The sequence below is a fragment of the Spermophilus citellus genome (assembly GCF_964194105.1).
Source record: "Spermophilus citellus genome assembly, chromosome: 15".
Taxonomy (NCBI): Eukaryota; Metazoa; Chordata; class Mammalia; order Rodentia; family Sciuridae; genus Spermophilus; species Spermophilus citellus.
The window spans coordinates 65835438-65856925 of NC_138195.1; the positions used below are offsets into that span (position 1 = coordinate 65835438).

General features: G+C 37.1%; 1 protein-coding gene across 1 annotated transcript in view; it reads left to right on the forward strand.

The window, feature by feature from the left end:
- ENTPD1 (ectonucleoside triphosphate diphosphohydrolase 1) overlaps nt 1-21488 on the forward strand; it is a 107519-nt gene that overhangs the window by 70025 nt on the left and 16006 nt on the right. The window contains exons 4-8 of the mRNA XM_081267736.1: nt 5332-5482; nt 7542-7701; nt 8385-8624; nt 9968-10228; nt 16314-16427. Of these exons, the coding sequence (XP_081123862.1) occupies nt 5332-5482; nt 7542-7701; nt 8385-8624; nt 9968-10228; nt 16314-16427 (926 nt within the window). The remainder of the gene's footprint in view (nt 1-5331; nt 5483-7541; nt 7702-8384; nt 8625-9967; nt 10229-16313; nt 16428-21488) is intronic.

The window sequence follows — 21488 nt, forward strand, 5'->3', positions numbered from 1 at the left end:
TTGTGTATGTGTGTGTGTATGTGTGTATACCACATTTTTTAATCCATTCATCTATTAAAGGGCATCTAGATTGGTTCTAGTTTAGCTATTGTGAACTGTGCTGCTATAAATGTTGATGTGGCTGTGTTCCTATAGTATGCTGGGTTTTTAAAATTAATTAATTAATTTTTTAATTATTTCTTACATACATCACAATAGAGGAGTGCATTACATTCATAATGTTTTTGCATTGCAATTCTTAATACACCTTTATACCACAATTTATCAAATCTCTGTATATAAGGTATGTTGACACCAAATTCACATCTTCATACATGAATTTTGTATAATGATGACCATCTCCTTCCACTATCCTTCTATTCCTATTCTCCCTCCCTTTCCCTCCCACCCCTATTCCCTATCTAGAGGTAAACTTCCTCCCTCTCTCTCCCTCCCAACTCCATTTTGAGTCACCCCGCTTATATCAGAGAAGACATTTGGCATTTGTTTTGGGGGGATTAGCATAATCTTCTCTAATGCCATTCATTTCCCTGCAAATGCCATGATCAGTATGCTGTTTAAGGTTTTTATGGGTGTTGATTTTATATCCTGCTACTTTGCTGAATTCATTTACTAGTTCTAGAAGTTTTTTTGTGGAAGTTTTTGGGTCTTCTAGATATAGAATCGTATTGTCGGCAAATAGTGCTAATTTGAGTTCTTCTTTGCCTATCCATATCCCTTTAATTTCTTTCTTCTGTCTAATTTCTCTGGCCAGTGTTTCAAGAATTATGTTAAATAGAAGTGGTGAAAGAGGGCATCCCTCTCTTGTTCCAGTTTTTCGAGGGAATACTTTCATTTCTTCTCCATTTAGAATGATTTTGGCCTGGGACTTAGTGTAGCTATCCTTCACAATGTTGAGATATGTTCCTGTTATCCCTAGTTTTTCTAGTGTTTTGAACATGAAGGGGTGCTGTATTTTGTCAAATGCTTTTTCTGCATCTATTGAGATGATCCTATGATTCTTATCTTTGAGTATATTGATGTAATGAATTACATTTATTGATTTCCATACGTTGAACCAACCTTACATCCCTGGAATGAACCCCACTTGATCGTGGTGCACTATCTTTTTTTAAAAAATTTTTGTTGTTGTTGTTGTTGGACCTTTATTTATTTATATGTGGTGCTGAGAATCGAACCCAGTGCTTCACACATGCTAGGTAAGTGCTCCATCACTGAGCCACAACCACATCCTGGTGTACAGTCTTTTTGATATGTTTTTGTATTCAATTTGCCAGAATTTCGAGAATTTTTACATTTATGTTCATTAGAGATATTGACCTGAAGTTTTCTTTCTTTGATGTGTCTTTGTCTGATTTTGGAATCAGGGTGATATTGGCTTCATAGAATGAGTTTGGAAGTGCTGCCTCTTTTTCCATTTTCTGAAATAAATTGAAGAGTATTGGTATTAATTCTCCTTAAAGGTCTTATAGAACTCAGCCGTGTATCTATCTGGTCTTGGGCTTTTTTTGGTTGGTAGGCTTCTAATGACATCTATTTTATCACCTGTTATTGGCCTGTTTAAATTGTGATTCAATTTGGGAAAATCATATGACTATAGAAGTTTGTTGATGCCTTTGATATTTTCTATTTTATTGTAGTACAAGTTTTCTAAATAATTTCTAATTATCTTCTGTGTCTGTTGTGATATTTCCTTTTTCATCATGTATGTTAGTAATTTGAGTTTTTTCTCTCCTTCTCTTTGTTAGCATGGCTAAGGGTCTGTTAATTTTACTTATTTTTTTTCAAAGAACCAACTTTTTGTTTTGTCATTTTTTTTAGTTGTTTCTTTTGCTTCAATTTCATTGATTTCAGCTCTGATTTTAATTATTTCCTGTCTTCTACTGCTTTGGGTGTAGATTTGTTCTTCTTCTTCTAGGACTTTGAGATGTAATGTTAAGTCATTTATTTGTTGACTTTTTCTGTTAAGGAATGAACTCCATGCAATGAACTTTCCTCTTAGAACTGCCTTCTTGGTGTCCCAGAGATTTTGATATGTTGCTTCTGTGTTCTCATTCACATCTAAAAAATTTTTAATCTCCTCCTTGATGTCTTCTGCAACCCATTGTTCATTCAATGGTATTATTTAGTCTCCAGGTAATGGAGTAGCTTTAATTTCTTATTTTATCATTGATTTCTAATTTTATTCCATATGGTCTGATAGAATGCAGGGTAGTATCTCTACTTTCTTATATTTGCTAAGAGTTGCTTTGTGGCATAGTATATGGTCTATTTTAGAGAAGGATCCATGTGATGCCGAAAAGAAAGTGTATTTGCTCGTTGAAGGATGAAATATTCTATATATGACTGTTAAGTCTAAGTTATTGATTGTATTATTGAGTTCTATAGTTTCTTTGTTCAGCTTTTGTTTGGAAGATCTATCCAGTGGTGAAACAACATTATTATGTTGTGGTCTATTTGACTCTTGAACTTTAGAAGAGTTTGTTTGATGAACATAGATTCTCCATTGTTTGGGACATATATATTTATAATTGTTAAATCTTGTTGGTATGTTTCCCTTGAGCAGTATGTAGTGTCCTTCTTTATCCCTGTTGATTAACTTTGGCTTCAAGTCTACTTTATTTGATATGAGGATAGAAACCCCTGCTTGCTTCCACAGTCCATGTGAATGGTATTATTTTTCCCAACCTTTCACCTTCAGTCTGTGGATGTCTTTTCCTATGAGATGTGTCATAGGCAGCATATTGTTGGCTCTTTTTTTAATCCAATCTGCTGGTCTATGATTTTGATTGGTGAGTTTAGGCCATTAATATCCAGGGTTATTATTGAGACATTATTTATATTCTCAGACACTTTTGTTTATATTTAATATTTAACTTGACTTGATTTCTTCTTTGATTAGTTTTTCCTTTAGTTTATTTTCCATTTTTAAAAAACAAGGGGCCTGGATTGAAGACACGAATGGTGTGACTCTAATTTGTGGACAACCAGAGATATGAAAAATTGTGCTCTATATGTATAATATGAATTGTAATGCATTCTGCTGTCATGTATAACAAATTAGAATAAAAAATATTTTTTAAAAAATGAGAGCACTGAGATTGAGCGAGGTTACATACTACTTGTTTAAGGTTACTTGAACTAGTAAGAAGCTAGGATTCGAACTAAGGCCTGCCTGACTTCAAACCCACATCTTAGTGGTTCCAGATTTGAAAGTGTATCATAATCACCTGAAGGGCTTTTAAAACAGAGATGCACAGCCCCATTCGCAGAACTTCAGTGTCAGCAGATCTGGAAGAAAGCCTGAAAATTTGCATTTCTAACAAGTTTCCAGGTGATGCAGAAGGTGCTGGTCCAAAGAATTGCTACTCTGTTAATCTTTGCACTTTAATCTACAGGTTGGAAGAAATATTGACAGGCCTTCAGCAAGGAGAGACCAGATCATAGGCTTTTAGGGCTCAAAAAGATTCTCAAGGATCTTTTAAATCTTGTTTTTTTACAGAGCTTTTTAAAATTTTTGTATTGATTTTAAAAAAAAATGACAGTGGAATGCATTATAATTCTTATTACACATATACAGCACAATTTTTCATATCTCTGATTGTATATAAAGTGTGTTGACACCAATTCGTGTCTTTATACATGTACTTTGGGTAATGATGTCCATCACATTTCACCATCCTTGCTAACTCTCTGCCCCTTCCCTCTCCTTCCCACCCCTCTTTCCTATCTAGAGAGTTTTTACAGAATTTTCTTCTCTGTTTTTTTACAGAGAAGAAAACAAAACCCTAGAGGATTAGTGCCTTGCAAGTAGCAATAGGACTAGGACAGGAATCTAGGTCTCACCATGCTCTAGGATTCCTGCTGCTCTGAACCACTGCATTACATTGTGTGAGTGTGTGTGTGTGTTTCTAGTCAGTTTTCTTTTAAGGTTCCAATCCAAGGAAGGTTGTTGACTGGCTTTCTGCCCTCTCTCCACCCAGTACCCCACCATGCACTAGAAATTACCATGTCACACCAGAATCTCTCTTTTATCTCTTTAGGCCTTTTAGGCAAGAACCTACTGTTAGTTTTCAGTTTGACAGGAACCCTGGATCCTAGAAGGTAATTGACTTTTAGTTGATGGCTTGTGGAGTTCACTAATTTTCATAATTTGTCAAGAAAGTACTAGGGCATGTTTCCAGGAAACAAAATCATTATACCGAGTGGCTAGATGTTCTAAGACATTGGCCCCATCAATTCTGAGACAATATTTCCTTGCATTTCTTAAAGTCCAGATTCCTCATTTTTCTGGCTTTTAATTCAATGACTTCCATTCTTACGAAAGTGGGTTTCTTTTTTTTAATCTAATAGATATATGTTTTCTGAGGCTCATCCCATGAATGCATGAATATTTGACCTAACAAATACAGTATTTTCCCCCTCTCCAGAGACAGAAAGAGAGAGAGAGAGAGAGAGAGTAAGAGAGAAAGAAATACTAAGTCCTGGTTTTCTGAATCCAAACAGCTAGTAACTTAGAGCTAATTTTCTCATTAAAGTTAAATAAATTAGCCGTTTTAAAACCTGTGAATGAGATCTGCTTAACTTATTTGAATAATTATCTTTAAATCAAATACTTGCAATGATGTACTAATAGTGTGACATTTATCTTAATGTGAGATGAAAATATTGAGTGTTAACTTTTAAAAGCTTCAGGAATCTTCATCCTCTCCATAGCAACAGTCATTTTCACTCTAAAACTAGAGGAAAAGTCTTAGTAGGGAAGCAGAGGATTGGAGTGGGAAAGTCACGGAAGCATCAAGGATTCTATTCCTTCTTTTGCTAATTAAGGGAAAAAAAACACCTCAGAAATTTTAGGTACTGCCCTTGATCACATAGCCAGTAGCAGCTTCTGTCTTTTCACTAGAAGCAAGTATGTCTGGTGCTTATTTTAACTTTTGCTATAAATATAATTTTTATTTAGGTATTCTAGGAACTAATGTTGCTAATTATAATTTTGTGGAAGAATCATACAGAAGTAGCTAATAGAGAAGCACACTGTAAGAGCCACATCAAATTCTGAGACAACATTATACAATTACTTGAAATTGTGCTATCCAGTGGCAAAATTATCAAGCACCAGACGGACTTACCTCCACATTTGAAAATTCAATCATAACAATGTTAAGTCCAGTGGGTTACCCTCTATGTATAGTAACTTAATATATATCACATCAGGAAATTGATTTTTTTCTTGTATTTTCACAGCAATACTATATTTTCTCTGATATTGTCAAGGTATGTCCTATACATTTTTAAAAAATGATTATCCTCTTCTATATCTTTCCGTAGGTCCTGGAATCTCAAAATATGCTCATAAATTACAGGAAATAGGTGACTACCTGGCTGAATGCATGGAAAGGACCCGGTACGTGATTCCAGTGTCTAAGCACCATGAGACACCTGTTTACCTGGGAGCCACAGCAGGCATGCGGTTGCTCAGGTATGGCAGCATGTAGAGTTCAGAGAGGCAGCACCAGAGCCCCTGAAATTATAAGAGATAACCACACTTCCCTAGCACCCCAAATGCTACACATCTTAAAGTCCACACCTAAGAAAGAAAATTTCAATAAGTGAGTAAAAATCCCCAAAGCATAGTATATATAATATTAAGATTTTGAGTATGTAAAGAAGTTTTGCATCAGCCATGTGGTATATGCCTGAAATCTGAGCTACTAAGGATGCTGAGAGAAGATGTATGAGGTCATCCTGAGGAAATTTAAAGAGACCACTTCTCAAAAAAAAAGCCTTGCCCATCTGCCCATAGTAAACTCAAGCGGGAAGAGACACACAGAGAGAAAGATTGAGCCTATGTGCTCTGAGATTTGGAGACACAGAATTAGTCAATCAGTATCTGGGTGTAGGAAGACTAGAGGAGACCCACAGATGTCCCAAGACATTTATAACAAGCACATCTTTATTGGTCAACACTTGGTCACCTAGTTGCATTATTTGTTTACTTGTTCATTCATCGATCATGAGTGCCTACTTTGTCCAGAACATGGATGAAGGTGACTCAGCCCCAAGGAAATAGTTCCACCCAGTGTGATCACTTCTTTTACAGAGGAATGCTCAGACTCCTGTGGGAGCATTTGTCCTGCTCAGGATGAAAGGCCCTCAGAAAGACTTGTACAAGGAGGAGATATATGAGCTGAGTCACAAAAGAGCATTTGTCGGGTGAGGGAAGGGTGTTATAGACAAAGTGATAGCACATGTTCAGTAACCCACTGTTACTCAAACCTATTGTGTGTCAGGCACATTTTAAAAGCTGTGATACAGCAATGAAGAGGCAGGAAAAAGTCACTGACTTGATGCAGTTGGTGTGGAGTTTGTTCTAGGATGTGCAATGGTGGGACAATAGGGCATATTCACAGGTCTGTTAGTAGCTCTGCAAAGACAGGAGACAGGGTGCATGTTGTAAAATAACAATAGTAGAAGCTAATATTTATTGAGCACTTGCTGTATTCTTAGAAGAATACTAAATTCATGATTCACATTGTTTAATTTAATCATCAAAACAACAGTATGAAGTAGAGGATATGAATAACTGTTACTAACCAGATAAGGAAGCTGTGGCTCACAAATGTTGAGTAACACCCAAGGTCCCAAGTCTGCCTGGTAAGGGACAGAGCCAGAGTTATGAGTGGGATTCTGAGAAGGCCTTGTGGACCACATGAAATCTAGAGTTTATCTTGAAGACAGTGGAAACTCACTTTAAAAAGTTACACAATTGGTGACGCTGGTAGAGAAGATAGATTGCAGTGGAGGGAAGCAAGGGTAAAGGAGGCAGGTAGTGGGTATGGGAGGCATTCAGATGAGAGGTTAGAGTGGAAGGTACATCCTCTCACCGGGAGGCTCTCAGTGTTGCTTAGCCTAGCTCTTGGAAACTGGTGCATCTCATCTTCATTATGACAACCCTGGAAAACTCCTTGCTTAGGTCTCAAGTTCTCAAATGGACCCAAGAACTGGTGATAGTATGAGGAAGGTATTTCCCAGTTTGGAAGCAGTAGAAGTTGGCTATGTCCCAGGTGACTTGCCACCTGCTTTCTACCACAGTCTAAATTGAAAACCTCAAGTACAGACTAACTTGTGTAATCAACTAAGAGTCACACAATAATTTTATTTAGTTATTCTAGGAACTACTATCACAAACATCAGCTCTAGGCATGGAGATGACAAAATACCCAACTACCACGACCACAGTCTTTTCAGAACATTTTATTTTTTGAACCAGGGAACAAAAGAGCAAAAATGTTATTTTAGGAAGACTAACCTACTCAAGGATTGGAGAGATTTCAATTAGGTAAGAGGGGACAAAAAAATTAGCTCAGCCTCATCCCCAAGTAGAGTTCTTCTGTGAGCCATGTGTGGGGATTCCCGTTCTCCACTTACTCCAGGATGTTTTGGTTTGTTTCTTTCAGCATTATGTGGAAACTATAGTGGGAATGGGTAGGTGTAGTTATTAAGACCAAGATGATAACCTCACCTCTTCTTTGGTGTAGGATGGAAAGTGAACAACTGGCAGACAGGGTCATTGGTGCAGTGATAAGGACCCTCAGCACCTACCCCTTTAACTTCCAGGGTGCCACCATCATCACTGGCCAAGAGGAAGGTGCCTATGGCTGGATTACTATCAACTATCTGCTTGGCAGTTTCTTTCAGGTGATCATCCCATATCACCCATGGAAGTGACTCCCTGGGGGTCTATGACCTTGCTTTCTCAGGCAATATTTCATCCAGAGTGAATGATGGATGAAAGAGTGCCATGAATTTATTCCCATGTTTGTAAGAATTATTGGAGGAATAGCTGCCTATCAAGACCTTCCTTAGGGAAGTCTTCATCTCTGGGAGTCAGATGCAAGGAAACTCTATCATTAAAAGTAAGAACAGTTAGTACTTGCCTAGTGCTGATTGCTGTGTGCTGTGCTAGCACTTACTTGTGCTGAGAGAATTCATCCTCAAACGACAGTCTGAGGTCTTTACAAGACTCTTTGCACCAAGAAATTTAAGAGGACTCTGCCATTTTAGAGGTGGGTGGTGATGCCTAATGAGGGTAATGATTGTGCTGAAGGTCACACGGTAATTACTGACTAAGGTGGGAGATGAACTTGAGTTGGCCTGGTCCTAGACCCCTTGTTTGTAGCAGTTGTTATGCTGCTTCTGTCACAGCAGTGTGTGCATGTGCTCAAAGCTGTTATCTGGTGCAGACTCAGGAACCTCTAATGTCCTTTGCCTCACCTTTCTGCCCCTCCTTCTCTGCTTTAGAAATTCCCTGAATCTAAGAAACATGGTGAAAAGTTGGGTGTCCAAACACCTTTAGCACTGTTGACTGTCCTCTTTTTTAGAACTCAGGTTGGCTCAGCGGGATCTCAGAAAAGATGAATCATGAGAAAACATCTGGAGCTTTGGACCTTGGGGGCGCCTCTACACAAATTACTTTTGTGCCTGAAAACCACACTACGGAGTCCCCAGAAAACTCTCTGCAATTTCGCCTGTATGGCAAGGACTACTATGTATACACACATAGCTTCTTGTGCTATGGGAAGGATCAAGCACTCTGGCAGAAACTGGCCAAGGACATTCAGGCAAGTGTAACTGAATTCAGACCTGCCCTTTCCACATCTGGTCCTCCAGCCCTCACATCCTGTTATTTTCTCTTTCTAATTCTGTAATTGGTCTGAAGTTGGTTATTGTACTTTCCAAACCCTTTCAGGCAGGATACCAAGCTACATCTGGTGGACCCCTATGAATTCTTCCATCCAGACATCCCCTCCTGTGTTTGTTTACTGCACTATCTCCAAGGAAACCACACTTTTTTTTCCCTTAGCAATTAATTTCTCACCCCTGAAGGGTTGGTAATGAAAGCTGCATGCTAGAATATCATTCAGGGGTAGGGTGTTGCAATTTATAAGCAAATGGTCTTCTATGCCATTTTTTTAATTTCCCTTTTCTACAAAGTACAGAAAACAGGGTTGTTTGGAATGACCTGGAGAGAAAGAGAAAAAAACACTTCAGGAAAAACACAGAATTTATTAATCAACACTTCAAATCTTATTACCTTATGCTTTTTGTATTTTTGAAGGCAAGAAATGTTAAACACTCCACATCAGTAGAGTACCAGGCACACCCTGACAAATAAACACAGAGCAAGGTTGTCATATCCAGCTGGTCTCTGTCTTTGTTGAAAGAACAACCAGTTCTCTTTTTTCCCCCAAAGCACTCTCTGATTCTCAAAACCGCTATCAGTAAGAAGAGTATCAGTAAGAAGAGTAGATGCCACTGAGAATGGCCCATTGAGCCTCAGAGTTCCACTAAATTTCTTATCCACAGCCACCCAATTTCTTCTCTGTGGGGTTGAGGGTTAAAAATCATTGGATTTGGGCTAGGGCTGGGGTTCAGTGGTAGAGCACTTGCCTACCATGTGTGAGGCACTGGGTTTGATTCTCAGCACCATACATAAATAAATAAAATAATGATTAAAAAAATCACTGGATTCTATTAGTTTAAAAGACCTAACACATATTCCACCTTTTGGGGTTTGTGATTCTCTGCTTAGAGAGGTAAAGAGCCTCTGGCTCAATTTTTGAGAGTCTTGAGAATTTCCCTGGGGAATCTTCTCCCAACATATGTGATTTAGGCCTAGGAACTCCAAGACATTCCCAGCTAATGACATTACTGGGTCCAGCTTTAACAATATCAGCAACCTGTAAATTCCCCAGGTATATTCACATCTGATACCACTTCTGGTGCATGCAACAGAAACTTTTTTTAACACTTATTTTTATTGGTTAAAAACTCAGGGAGAGATATAATGATGCCAGTTCTAGGTGCTATCATTTTCTACTATGCCTACACAATAATGAAGTCAGATTGTAGCTTTTGTACCCCAACATTCACAAGATTCCTTCAAGTGATTTTTTTCATTCAGGTGTCAAGTGATAGAAGCCTCAGGGATCCATGCTTTCACACGGGGTATAAGAAGGTTGTGAACGTAAGTGACCTTTACAAGACCCCTTGCACCAAGAAATTTAAGAGGACTCTGCCATTTGATGAGTTTCAAATCCAGGGTACTGGAAACTATGAACAATGCCAGCAAAGCATTCTTGAGCTCTTCAACACTGGTGACTGCCCTTACTCTCAGTGTGCTTTCAATGGGATTTACTTGCCACCAATCCAGGGGAATTTTGAGGTAAGTTTGTGAAATGATGAGGTATATTGGCTAGAAGGATTTTGGTTGAAGTTTATAGAATATAAGAGACTTTCTTACAAGTGTCACAGAAAGAGCTCCCTGGAGACAGCACAGGACTGATGGTACTTAGACCTGACTTAAGTCTTGGCTTTTTGGGAACCTTTTCAGCTCCTCATTCCTTTGGTCTCTGGGAAAGCAGCAGGAGGTAGTGCCATGGATCCAGGCTTACTTTAATCATGGCCCAACCACAGCTTCCCTCTCCTCAAGGATCCTGAGGAAAGTACATCACAGGAAAACCACTGGCAGAGCAATAGCTTTGGTTATTAGTTGGCTCCAACCCCCAGTTCAGAACAAACCAGAACCTCATTTGAATATTCTGTAACTGAGCTGGCATTGGTTGCCCACCATGGGATTTCTTGGGCCAGGGTCCTCTCTTGCCTTGAATCAAACTTCTGGAGGAGGAAGGAGGGTACCACAAGAGGAAGGCAAGTGGTGAGGGCAGCTGGAGACAGCCAAGGGCCTGTTTAACTCCAGTCACTGCTAGGAAGTAAATGTGAAGGAAAAGGAACATGCCCTCTTTAAGGAGCTGACGTTTTAGTGTCTCTGAACGCTTTGCCTCCTGGGAAACATGGCTTAATTCCTGCCTTCAACATAGAGCAAACCCTTCCTCCTTGAGGGAATGGAATTTTTTGCCTCTGAATGTGATTCCTGCAACCCAGATAGGGAGAGGTAATGGCTGGAAAAGGTGGTGGACCCTTGAGCTCCCCCTAGCGGCCTTTCTGTTTGTTTTCTTGGTCTCTTGAGATTGTTCTGACTTCTAAACCTTAATTTGGTAGCCCCCTTAGATTAGCTCATTGTCTCCCTCTGCATAGCCTCTTTCTTCTCTGGATACATCCCTCAGGGTCACTGTCTGATACTTTGATACTTACCTGTGTTTTGGAAATTTTTTTCCATTTCAGATATTTTTTGGGAGGGAAGCAGTCCTCTTTGTATAAAATAATATATATATATATATATATATATATATATATATATATATATATTTAAATTAGGAACTATATTCCCTGTTTCATTGGCAGTTGGTTATGAGCAATGGATATGCTGGACAAGTGGTTACTGGGGATGGGGAGCTGATTTGTACCATTTGTCAATTTCCATAGTGTAAATATTCCCACCCCAATCTATTTCAGCCTCCCAAATTGACATGAACTACATCACAAAAATCCTGAAGTTTTCATGTTCAACTCTTGCGTGTCAGAGTCAGTTCAGCACACCACTGCAGCAGATGTCAAGTGGGTCCTAGCATCAGGGAGGCGCTGACAGAGCTTAGCTCTTTCTCCTAGCAGTCCTCTCACCACACTGAAGTTCTTTAGAAATTCTGAGGATTGATTTGGAATAAATCATCTTCCCTGCATGTATAAAGTGTGAAAATGAATCCTAATGTTACATATAACTATTATGGAGTGATAAAAATAATTTAAAAAGAAAAAGTTCCCTTGGGCTGGGGCTGGGACTCAGTGATAGAGCTCTCACCTCGAATGTGTGAGACCCTGGGTTTGATCCTCAGCACCACATAAAAATAGATAAGTGAAATAAAGGTATTGTGTCCAGTACAACTAAAAAACAAATATTAAAAAAGAAAAAGTTCCCATTCCCAAGACCAGGAACTTGAAGCATAACTTTTTGAAACACCAAATCCAGTTGCATTTCCATTATTTCCCGAAGGAGTTATCCTTTGTGTTCTCAAACCACAGAGCATTTGTTGGGGGAGAGTTTGTGGACCATTTCAAGTGTCCCTTATGATCTAATTCTTAGTCTGTAAATATAGTATTAAAAACTATTAGTGCTGTGTCTGCCTACACTGTGGCCCTTGTCACTAGGTTGAATCCAATGTGACAGGCAAAACAGAAACACCAACAAGATGGAACATCTCTGGGAATTATTTGGAGGTAATTGGGGAAATGGCTTTTTAAGATCACATGGTGCAATTTTATATAAACAAGAAGAGACAGAACCAAATTTAATGGGGAAGTGGAAATTTAAAAAAACATTTAAAATGTATTTGTACACACACAGACACCAGCAAAGTTCACCATTGAACATTATAGGGACTGGGGGCACTAATCTCCCCTTCCAGTCAAACTGCCATGTGTAACTATTTTTACAAAAAGTATTTAAAATGTTTATTAAAAAGTGCTTGTAGTTTGTTCTTTTAAAAATCAATTGTAAACCTTTTATTACAAATTATAAATTAAGCTGTTAAAATATGACCAGATATGAAATAATTTAAAAACCTATAAGGGCATATTGAGAAAAACCAGTGAATTTAACACATATATTCTTTGTTACATGTAGTGCATATGGTGGAAAATATGTGGGAACTATGAGAGATCATCTTATATAATTTACTGGAGAGATGAGCTGTCCTCGTGGAGTTGAATCATGTCTCATGGCATTTTTAGGGGAGGCTGGCAACACTTGAGCTCATAGTAGCAACAGGAGGTGGATGTGAAATTATTACAGCGGTGTAACGAAATGTAGGATAGTATAGTTAATTTCATAGTTATGACTTAATACTATATCTTTACATTTGTTTAGATTTCTCTTGACTCTGAATGGTATCATGTACCATCTATAAGTGCTGTTGTGCATAAGTTTTTTGAAATTTTCATTTTTATAGCAGACTCATATATATTTTATGGTAGTAAGTTATAATACAGACTATTATCTGTATAAATTTGATTCATGCATAACACACCTAACTTTTCCTTAATTTTTAAAATTTATCTAGATAATGTAGTTTGTGAGTATTTTCAAATTATCTCAAATATAAAAAGAAAATTTACTTATGATTGGACCCATGCAGTTTAAATTTATGTTGTACAAAGGTCAACTGAATACATGCATGTGTATTTAGCTCTTAAGCCTCATTGAAGTAAATGAGAAAAATAAGGCTGCAAGCAGTTCCTTCAAGAATTAGCTTTAGCGAGGTGCAGCGGCCCATGTCTGTAATCTCAGTGACTCGGGAATCTGAGGCAGAAGGATCACAAGTTCAAAGCCAGTCTCAGCACTAAGCAACTCAGTGATGTGCTGTTTCATTACCTTTTTTTTTTTTTTTTAATACTTTTTTTTTAGTTTTCGGCGGACACAACATCTTTGTTTGTATGTGGTGCTGAGGATCGAACCCGGGCCGCACATATGCCAGGCGAGCGCGCTACCGCTTGAGCCACATCCCCAGCCCCCATGATGTGCTGTTTCTTTTCTTTTTTGTTTTTTTTTAATATTTATTTATTCTTTTAGTTTTCGGTGGACACAACATCTTTGTTGGTATGTGGTGCTGAGGATCGAACCCGGGCCGCACGCATGCCAGGCGAGCGCGCTACCGCTTGAGCCACATCCCCAGCCCGATGTGCTGTTTCTAAATAAAATACAAAATAGGGCTGAGGATGTGGCTTAGTGGCCAATTGCCCATGAGTTTAATCCCTAGTACCCATCCCCGCCCTCCACCAAAAAAAAGAATTAGCTTTAAGTCCATTCTGGCAAAAGATATTGATTAGCTTGAGTCCTCAAAGTCTTACTCTAAGCATAGGATCAGGTTGATTTTTTATAATACAAGATATATTTAAGAAGGAAAAAATATCCTAAGCACTACCACCCCATCCCATCCCATCAGCACATTATTTTGGGGGGGGGTTAGTACCAACCCATGTTTGTGCAAACAATAATTCATTATAGAAGAAACTTTTCCCAGGGATTTATGAGGCTGAGGTTGTCTTAGGTATTAATGCAATATTAGGTGGGTTTCTGAAGAACATATACAGAAAAGAAAACTACCACTTAAGCTGCATCACATGAAGACTTTCAGTGAAGGTTGTCAGGTAGATGGAATAAAAAAGTAAATGAACATGAATGAAAATGAACTGATCCCAGAGCAAAGGAAGAGAGTAAGTGATCTTATTCTGCTGCACAACTGCCTAAATGAACATATCCCAGTTCACCAGTAAGATTTGCTCTTGATCCTAAGGCTGGATTTCTACTGTGACTACAGGAAATACCTTATTGGTTTGGGGGGAAATATAAAAGTAGCATAATTATCACAGAACATTTTAAAAATATAAAAAGAAGCAATTTAGTCATTGCTTTAAATTTGACTCAGGTATTTGTAATCATGAGACTATATTTATTGTATTTTCTATTCCTATATAATGGCATTATTATATTATTGTATATTGCATATTTGATTCTATACTCTGCACATCCAAGGCAGGACCTAGTGGCAAAATAATGAGGCTGTCTGAACCAGCCATTTTTCCCTTTTACTTTTATTTTGTATGTGGTGTGTGTGATGAAACATTCACAATGTAATATTTACCATTTTAACTATTTGGTAAATATTACAACTGTACAATTCTGTGGCAGTAAGCATTTGCACATTGTTGTACAATCATCTTCACTACCTAGCACCAGAACTTTTTCATCTTCTCAAAATGAAGCTCTGTACCCATTAAATAAAACATCCCCTTCCTCTTCCTCATCCTGCTCAGCTTCTGCTGCCACTATTCTGCTTTTGGAATGAATTTCACTATGCCAAATGCCATCATATAAATGGAATCATGCAATATCTGTACATTTGTGGCTGATTTTTTTTTCACTTCGCATAATGTCTTCAAGATACCCATCATTCTTAACCCTTCAAGGGATCACAGGACTGTTGTGAGAATATGTCTGATGAAAGCTAACACTCTTCCAAGCAGAAAAATAGACATGTGAAGGTAGATCAGTAATTTTGAATATAATTTAAAAGACATCCTTAAAATATAAAAAATATCTGGGTGTGGTGATATACACTTGTAATCCCAGCAGCTTGGGAGCCTGAGGCAGAGGAGGATCACAAGTTCAAAGCCACCTTTAGCAACTTAGGCCCTAAGCAACTTAGCAAGACCCTGTCTCAAAATAAAAAGGGTTAGGGATGTGGCTCAGGGGCCCTGGCTTAAATCCCTGATACCAAAAAATAAAAAAATAAATGCCTCTTAATCTTTTGAGTTATATCTATGATCCCCAGTTTATAATCCCTTAACATACACCAAAAAACACATAGAAAATATATATTAGAATCAAACTGTGAGTCTAAGGAAGACTGTGGTTAGGGGTGAATGCTTCCACCCATATCAGGAACCAAATCTATATAGAAGTATGCATGGCAGATTCCTACACATAAGTGAGAGACAGAATACCTAAAATTGATATTGCCCCTACCTCTAGAATTATTCTTGCCAGGGCAGAGCCAACCTCCTACTCAGTAATGGAAGCAGATATGTCATACTATCAATGTGTTTTGATTTGACCTTTGGAAAATGATTTAACAAAACCCCTTTTATTCCTTTATCGATAAATTTGGCTTTGTGTTAGCTTTCTGATTTTGTTAGAGAAAACAACTTAGAGTTGAGTAATCAAGTTAGGATGAGGAAGGGAGTGGGGACATGGCAAGTAGTTTAAGACAGGATTTCATATAAAACTATGAGGTCTGTTTCTTTTTTTTCCCCTGGCTACAAATGCATCATTTAATTTATATTTGAAAGTACTGTCAATGTGTTTTCATTTGATCTTTGGAAAGTGATTCAATAAAACCTTTTTTATTTCTTCATGGACAAATTTAGCTTTGTGTAAACTTTCTGATTTTGTTTCCCTGGAAACCTGATAAAAGTGAAATGTTGTTACATTAGTGGATTACTGTTTAGACTAGAAATGGAAGCAAAATCAAGCTAAAAAAAAGAAGTCAAAGAAAGAGCAAAGAAAGAAGGAAAAGAAAAGGAAAATTCTTAAAAATGGTAATATGCACACAGTTATTTTTGTTAAATTAGATAAATATTATGTATGTATATGATTTTTTAAAAATAATTTATCTTAAGAAACTGTCATTGGGTTTGTTTTAGCTGGGATTGAAGAATATGGCTTGTTTGCAGCAGGAATGCCTTGCAAATGGCATCTTTGCTCTTCTATGAACCAAGAATGAGCTCCCAGAGGGATCAAGTCAGTGTTCCTATGTGTTGGGCAGAACCTAAAAGTCTGCAATTTTCTCTTATAGGCATTTTCAGCTTTCTACTTTGTGATGAGTTTTTTTAACTTGACATCAGAAAAGGTCTCTCAGGAAGAGGCAATTAGGAAAATAAGAAACTTCTGCTCTCAGCCTTGGAATGAGGTAAGTACCTAGAGACTGCAGCCATTACAGTTGCACTGTGCCCCTGGTAGCTTAGAGGATGTGAGTCTGCTCCTGACCTTGTGCTGCCCTGACCAAGATCTAGAAAATGTGTCAGATAAGCCCAGATGGTGGGCTCAGGAATGAATTTACCAACATTCCTTGATAACTTGACATACAATGTCTTATGTAAGATATTGTGTTTCTTTCCTACTGTGAAGTCTGATAGCAAGCAGCTGCTGACATGGGGTTAGCAGTTCATCTATGTCTCAGCCATTGCACCTGCGGTTCTATTGTCATGTCTATGTCCTCATGGACACAGGGTGCTGCTATGGCATCTTGGTTCAAGATCAGAAATAGGTAAAACCAGATGCATCTGTTCCTTATCACAGGAAAAGCTATTGCATAAGACTTCAGCAGTCTTTCCTGTATTTAAAAAAGTTCTTCTATTATTGTTTTATTTTTGATTGATACATAATAACTGTACACTTTATGAGGTACCATGTGATATTTCAACATGTATGCAACATATATGTATTGTACACTGATCAAGATATTGAGCATATCTTTCCACTTAAACTGTATCACTTGTTGGAGTGAGAACATTCAAAATACTCTTTTCTAAATTTTTTTTAAATACAAATCTATTGTTGTTAACTATAGTCATCTGTGTGTAGCAACATAACATCAGAACTTATTCCTTCTAACTGTAATAAGGTACCCATTTACAAACTTCTTCCTAGTTCTCTATGCCCACTACATCCTCCAGGCTCTGGTAACCACTATTCCTTGTCTCAACTCAGTGAAATTAACTTTTTTATATTCCACATGATTGAGGTTATTCGATATTTATCTTTTTGTGTTTGGTTTATTTAACTTAACATAATGTCCCCCAGATTCATCCACATTGTCCCAAATGACAGAATTTCTTGCTTCTTATGACAAACTAGTGTCCTATTGTGTGTGTGTGTGTGTGTGTGTGTGTGTGTGTGTGTGTGTTATAGTCTTTAGCCATTCATCCATTAATGGATACTTACACTGATTCCCTATCTTGGTTATGGTGAATAATGCTGCAATAATTACTGTGACTTAAGGTATTTTTTTGATATACTGATTTAATTTGGGGGGAGTATACACTCAGTAGTGGAATTGCTGGATCAGATAGCACTTCTATTTTTAATTTTTTGAGGAGAGCACAATGCCATTACCTGCTTCCCCCCACCTCATCAGACACCCTGGCACTGGAAGCAGACTGCATCCATCCTGGCTCACCTTTCTCGCCATATTTGGTGGGAGCAGCTCCCAGATCAGATGAGAGATCTGGTCATGAAAGATCTTGGAACCCTACAGAGCTAGAAAGGAAGACACATGAGCAACATGAAAATACAAGGGAAGAAAGTGCCCCAAACAAATCAAGATACCACATAATTAGAATCATTGGCAGCCATAGCTGGAGAAATTACAAAGAAGGAGTTCAGGATGTACATGTTTAAAATGTTCTGTGAACTCAAGGAAGTTATAAAAGAGCAAATACAGGCAGTGAAAGATCACTTCGACAAGGAGCTACATAAACAAATATAAGAAGCAAAAGATAACCTCAACAGGGAGATAGAGGTTCTAAAAAAAGAACTAAAAAGAAATTATTTAAATCAAAGAAACAGTAAACCAAATTAAAAGCTCAAATGAAAGCATCACCAACAGAGTAGACTACTTGGAAGATAGGACATCAGACGAGGAAGATAAAATATACAATCTTAAAAGGAACATAGACCCACTTAGTGATAATGGCAAGAAACCATAAGCAGAACATTCAAGAAATATGGGATAGCCTCAAAAGACCAAATTTAATAGTTATTGGCATAGAGGAAGGCATAGATGTCCAAACCAAAGGAATGAACAATCTATACAATGAAATAATATCAGAAAACTTTCCAAACATGAAGAATGAATTGGAAACCCAAATTCAAGAAGCCTACAGGATGCTGAATGTACAAAATCAAAACAGATCTGCACCAAGGCACATTATAACAAAAATGCCCAACATATAGAATAAGGAGAGAATTTTAAAAGCCACAAGAGAAAGGAGTCAAATTATATATATGGGAAACCCAAGTAGGATAATGGCAGATTTTTCAACACAGACCCTGAAAGCTAGAATATCCTGGAACAATATATATCAAGTTCTGAAACAAAATGGATGCCAACCAAAATCTTGTATCTAGCAAAATTAAGCTTTAGATTTGAAGATGAAATAAAAACCTTCCCTGATAAGCAAAAGTTAAAAGAATTTATAGCTAGAAAAACAGCACTATAAAACATCCTTTGAAAAATATTCCATGAAGAGGAAATGAAAAACAATAATGAAAATCAACAGACGGAGGTAGTACCCTAAAGGAAAAACTAATCAAAAAAGAAAACTAAGTCAAGTTAAATAACAAAAATAAACAAATGTGGCTGAGAATACAAACCATGTCTCAATAATAACCCTGAATATTAATGGCTTAAACTCACCAATCAAAGGCATAGGCTACCAGATTGGATTTTAAAAAAAGACTCAACAATATGCTGCCTCTAGGAGACTCATCTGATAGGAAAAGACAAATACAGACTGAAGGTAAAAGGTTGGGAAAAATCATACCTTTCATATGGAGTGTGGAAGCAAGCAGGAGTTCCCATCCCCATATCAAATAAGGTAAACTTCAAGCCAAGGTTAATCAAGAGAGATAAAGATGGAAATTACATACAGCTCAAGGGAACTATACACCAACAAGACATAACAATCATAAATATATATGCCCCAAACAATTGAGCATCTGTGTTCATCAAATAAATTCTTCTCAAGTTCAAGAGTCAGACTGACCACAACACAATAATCTTGGGTGACTTTAACACACCTCTCTCACCACTGGATAGATCTTCCAAACAAAAGTTTAATAAAGAAACTATAGAACTCAATAATACAATCAGTAACTTAGACTTAACTGACATATACAGAATATTTCATCCTTCAACGAGCAAATACACTTTCTTTTCACCAGCACATGGATCCTTCTCTAAAAGAGACCATATACTATGCCACAGAGCAACTCTTAGCCAATACAAAAACTACTATGCATTTTATAAGATCATAATGGAATGAAATTGGAAATCAATGACAAAATAAAAATTACTCCACCACCTGGGGACTAAAGAATATGCTACTGAATGAACAATGGGTTACAGAAGATATCAAGGAGGAGATTAAAAAATTCTTACAAGTATATGAGAACATAGACACAACACATCAAAATCTCTGAGACACTATGAAAGCAGTACTAAGAGAAAAGTTCATTGCATGGAGTTCATTCCTTAAAAGAAGAAAAAGTCAACAAATAAATGACTTCACATTACGTCTCAAAGCCCCAGAAAAAGAAGAACAAATCAACAGCAAAAGCAGTAGAAGCAAGAAATAATTAAAATTAGAGCTGAAATCAATGAAATCAAAGCAAAAGAAATAATTGAAAAATTGACAAAACAAAAAGTTGGTTCTTTGAAAAAATAAATAAAATTGGCAGACCCTTAGCTATGCTAACAAAGACAAGGGAAAAGAAAACTCAAATTACCAGAACATGTGATAAAAAAAGGTAATATCACAACAGACACTACAGAAATACAGAGGATAATTAGAAATTATTTTGAAAACTTATACTCCAATAAAATAGAAGACATTGAAGGCATTGACAGATTTCTTAAGTCATACGATTTGCCCAGATTGAACCAGGAAGATATACACAATTTAAACAGACCAATATCAAGTGATTAAATAGAAGACACCATCAGAAGCCTACCAACCAAGAAAAGCCCAGGACTGGATGGATACACAGCCAAGTTCTACAAGACCTTTAAAGAAGAACTAATAACAATATTCTTCAATTTATTTCAGGAAATAGAAAAAGAGGCAGCACTTCCAAACTCATTCTATGAGGCCAATATCACCATTCCAAAACCAGGCAAAGATACATCAAAGAAAGAAAACTACAGATCAATATCACTAATGAACATAGGTGCAAAAATTCTCAATAAAATTCTGGCAAATCAAATACGAAAACATATCAAAAAGATCATACACCACAATTAAGTGGAGTTCATCCCAGGGATGCAAGGTTGGTTCAACATACGGAAATCAATAAATGTATTTCATCACATCAATAGACTCAAAGATAAAAATCATATGATCATCTCAATAGACACAGAAAAAGCATTTGACAAAATACAGCACCCCTTCATGTTTAAAACACTAGAAAAACTAGGGATAAGGAACATATCTCAACATTGTAAAGGCTATCTATGGTACGCCCCAGGCCAACAGCATTCTAAATGGAGAAAAATTGAAGGCATTCCCTCTAAAAATTGGAAGAAGAAAGGGATGCTTTCTTTCACCATTTCTATTTAACATAGTTCTTGAAATACTGGCCAGAGCAATTAAACAAAAGAAATTAAAAGGATATGTATAGGAAAAAAAGAACTTAAATTATCACTATTTGCTGACAATATGATTCTATACCTTGAAGACCTAAATATTCAACCAGAAAACTTGTAGAACTAGTAAATGAATTCAGCAAAGTAGCAGGATATAAATCAACACCCATAAATAATAGGTATTTCTGTATATCAATGACAAATCCTCTGAAAGGGAAATGAGGAAAACTATCCTATTTACAATAGCCTAAAAAAATATTTGGGAATCAACTTAACAAAAGAGGTGAAAGATCTATACAATGAAAACTACAGAACCCTAAAGAAAGAAATCAAAGAAGTCCTTAAAAGATAGAAAGATCTACCTAGCTCCTGGATAGGCAGAATTAATATTATCAAAATAACCATACTTCCAAAAGCACTATACAGATTTAACGCATTTCTGATCAAAATACCAATGGCATTTCTCATAGAAATAGAAAAATCAATCATGAAATTCATCTGGAAAAATAGGAGACCCAGAATAGCTAAAGCAATCCCTAGCAGGAAGAGTAAAGCAGGCAGCGTCATGATACCAGACCTTAAACTATACTACAGAGAATAGTAATA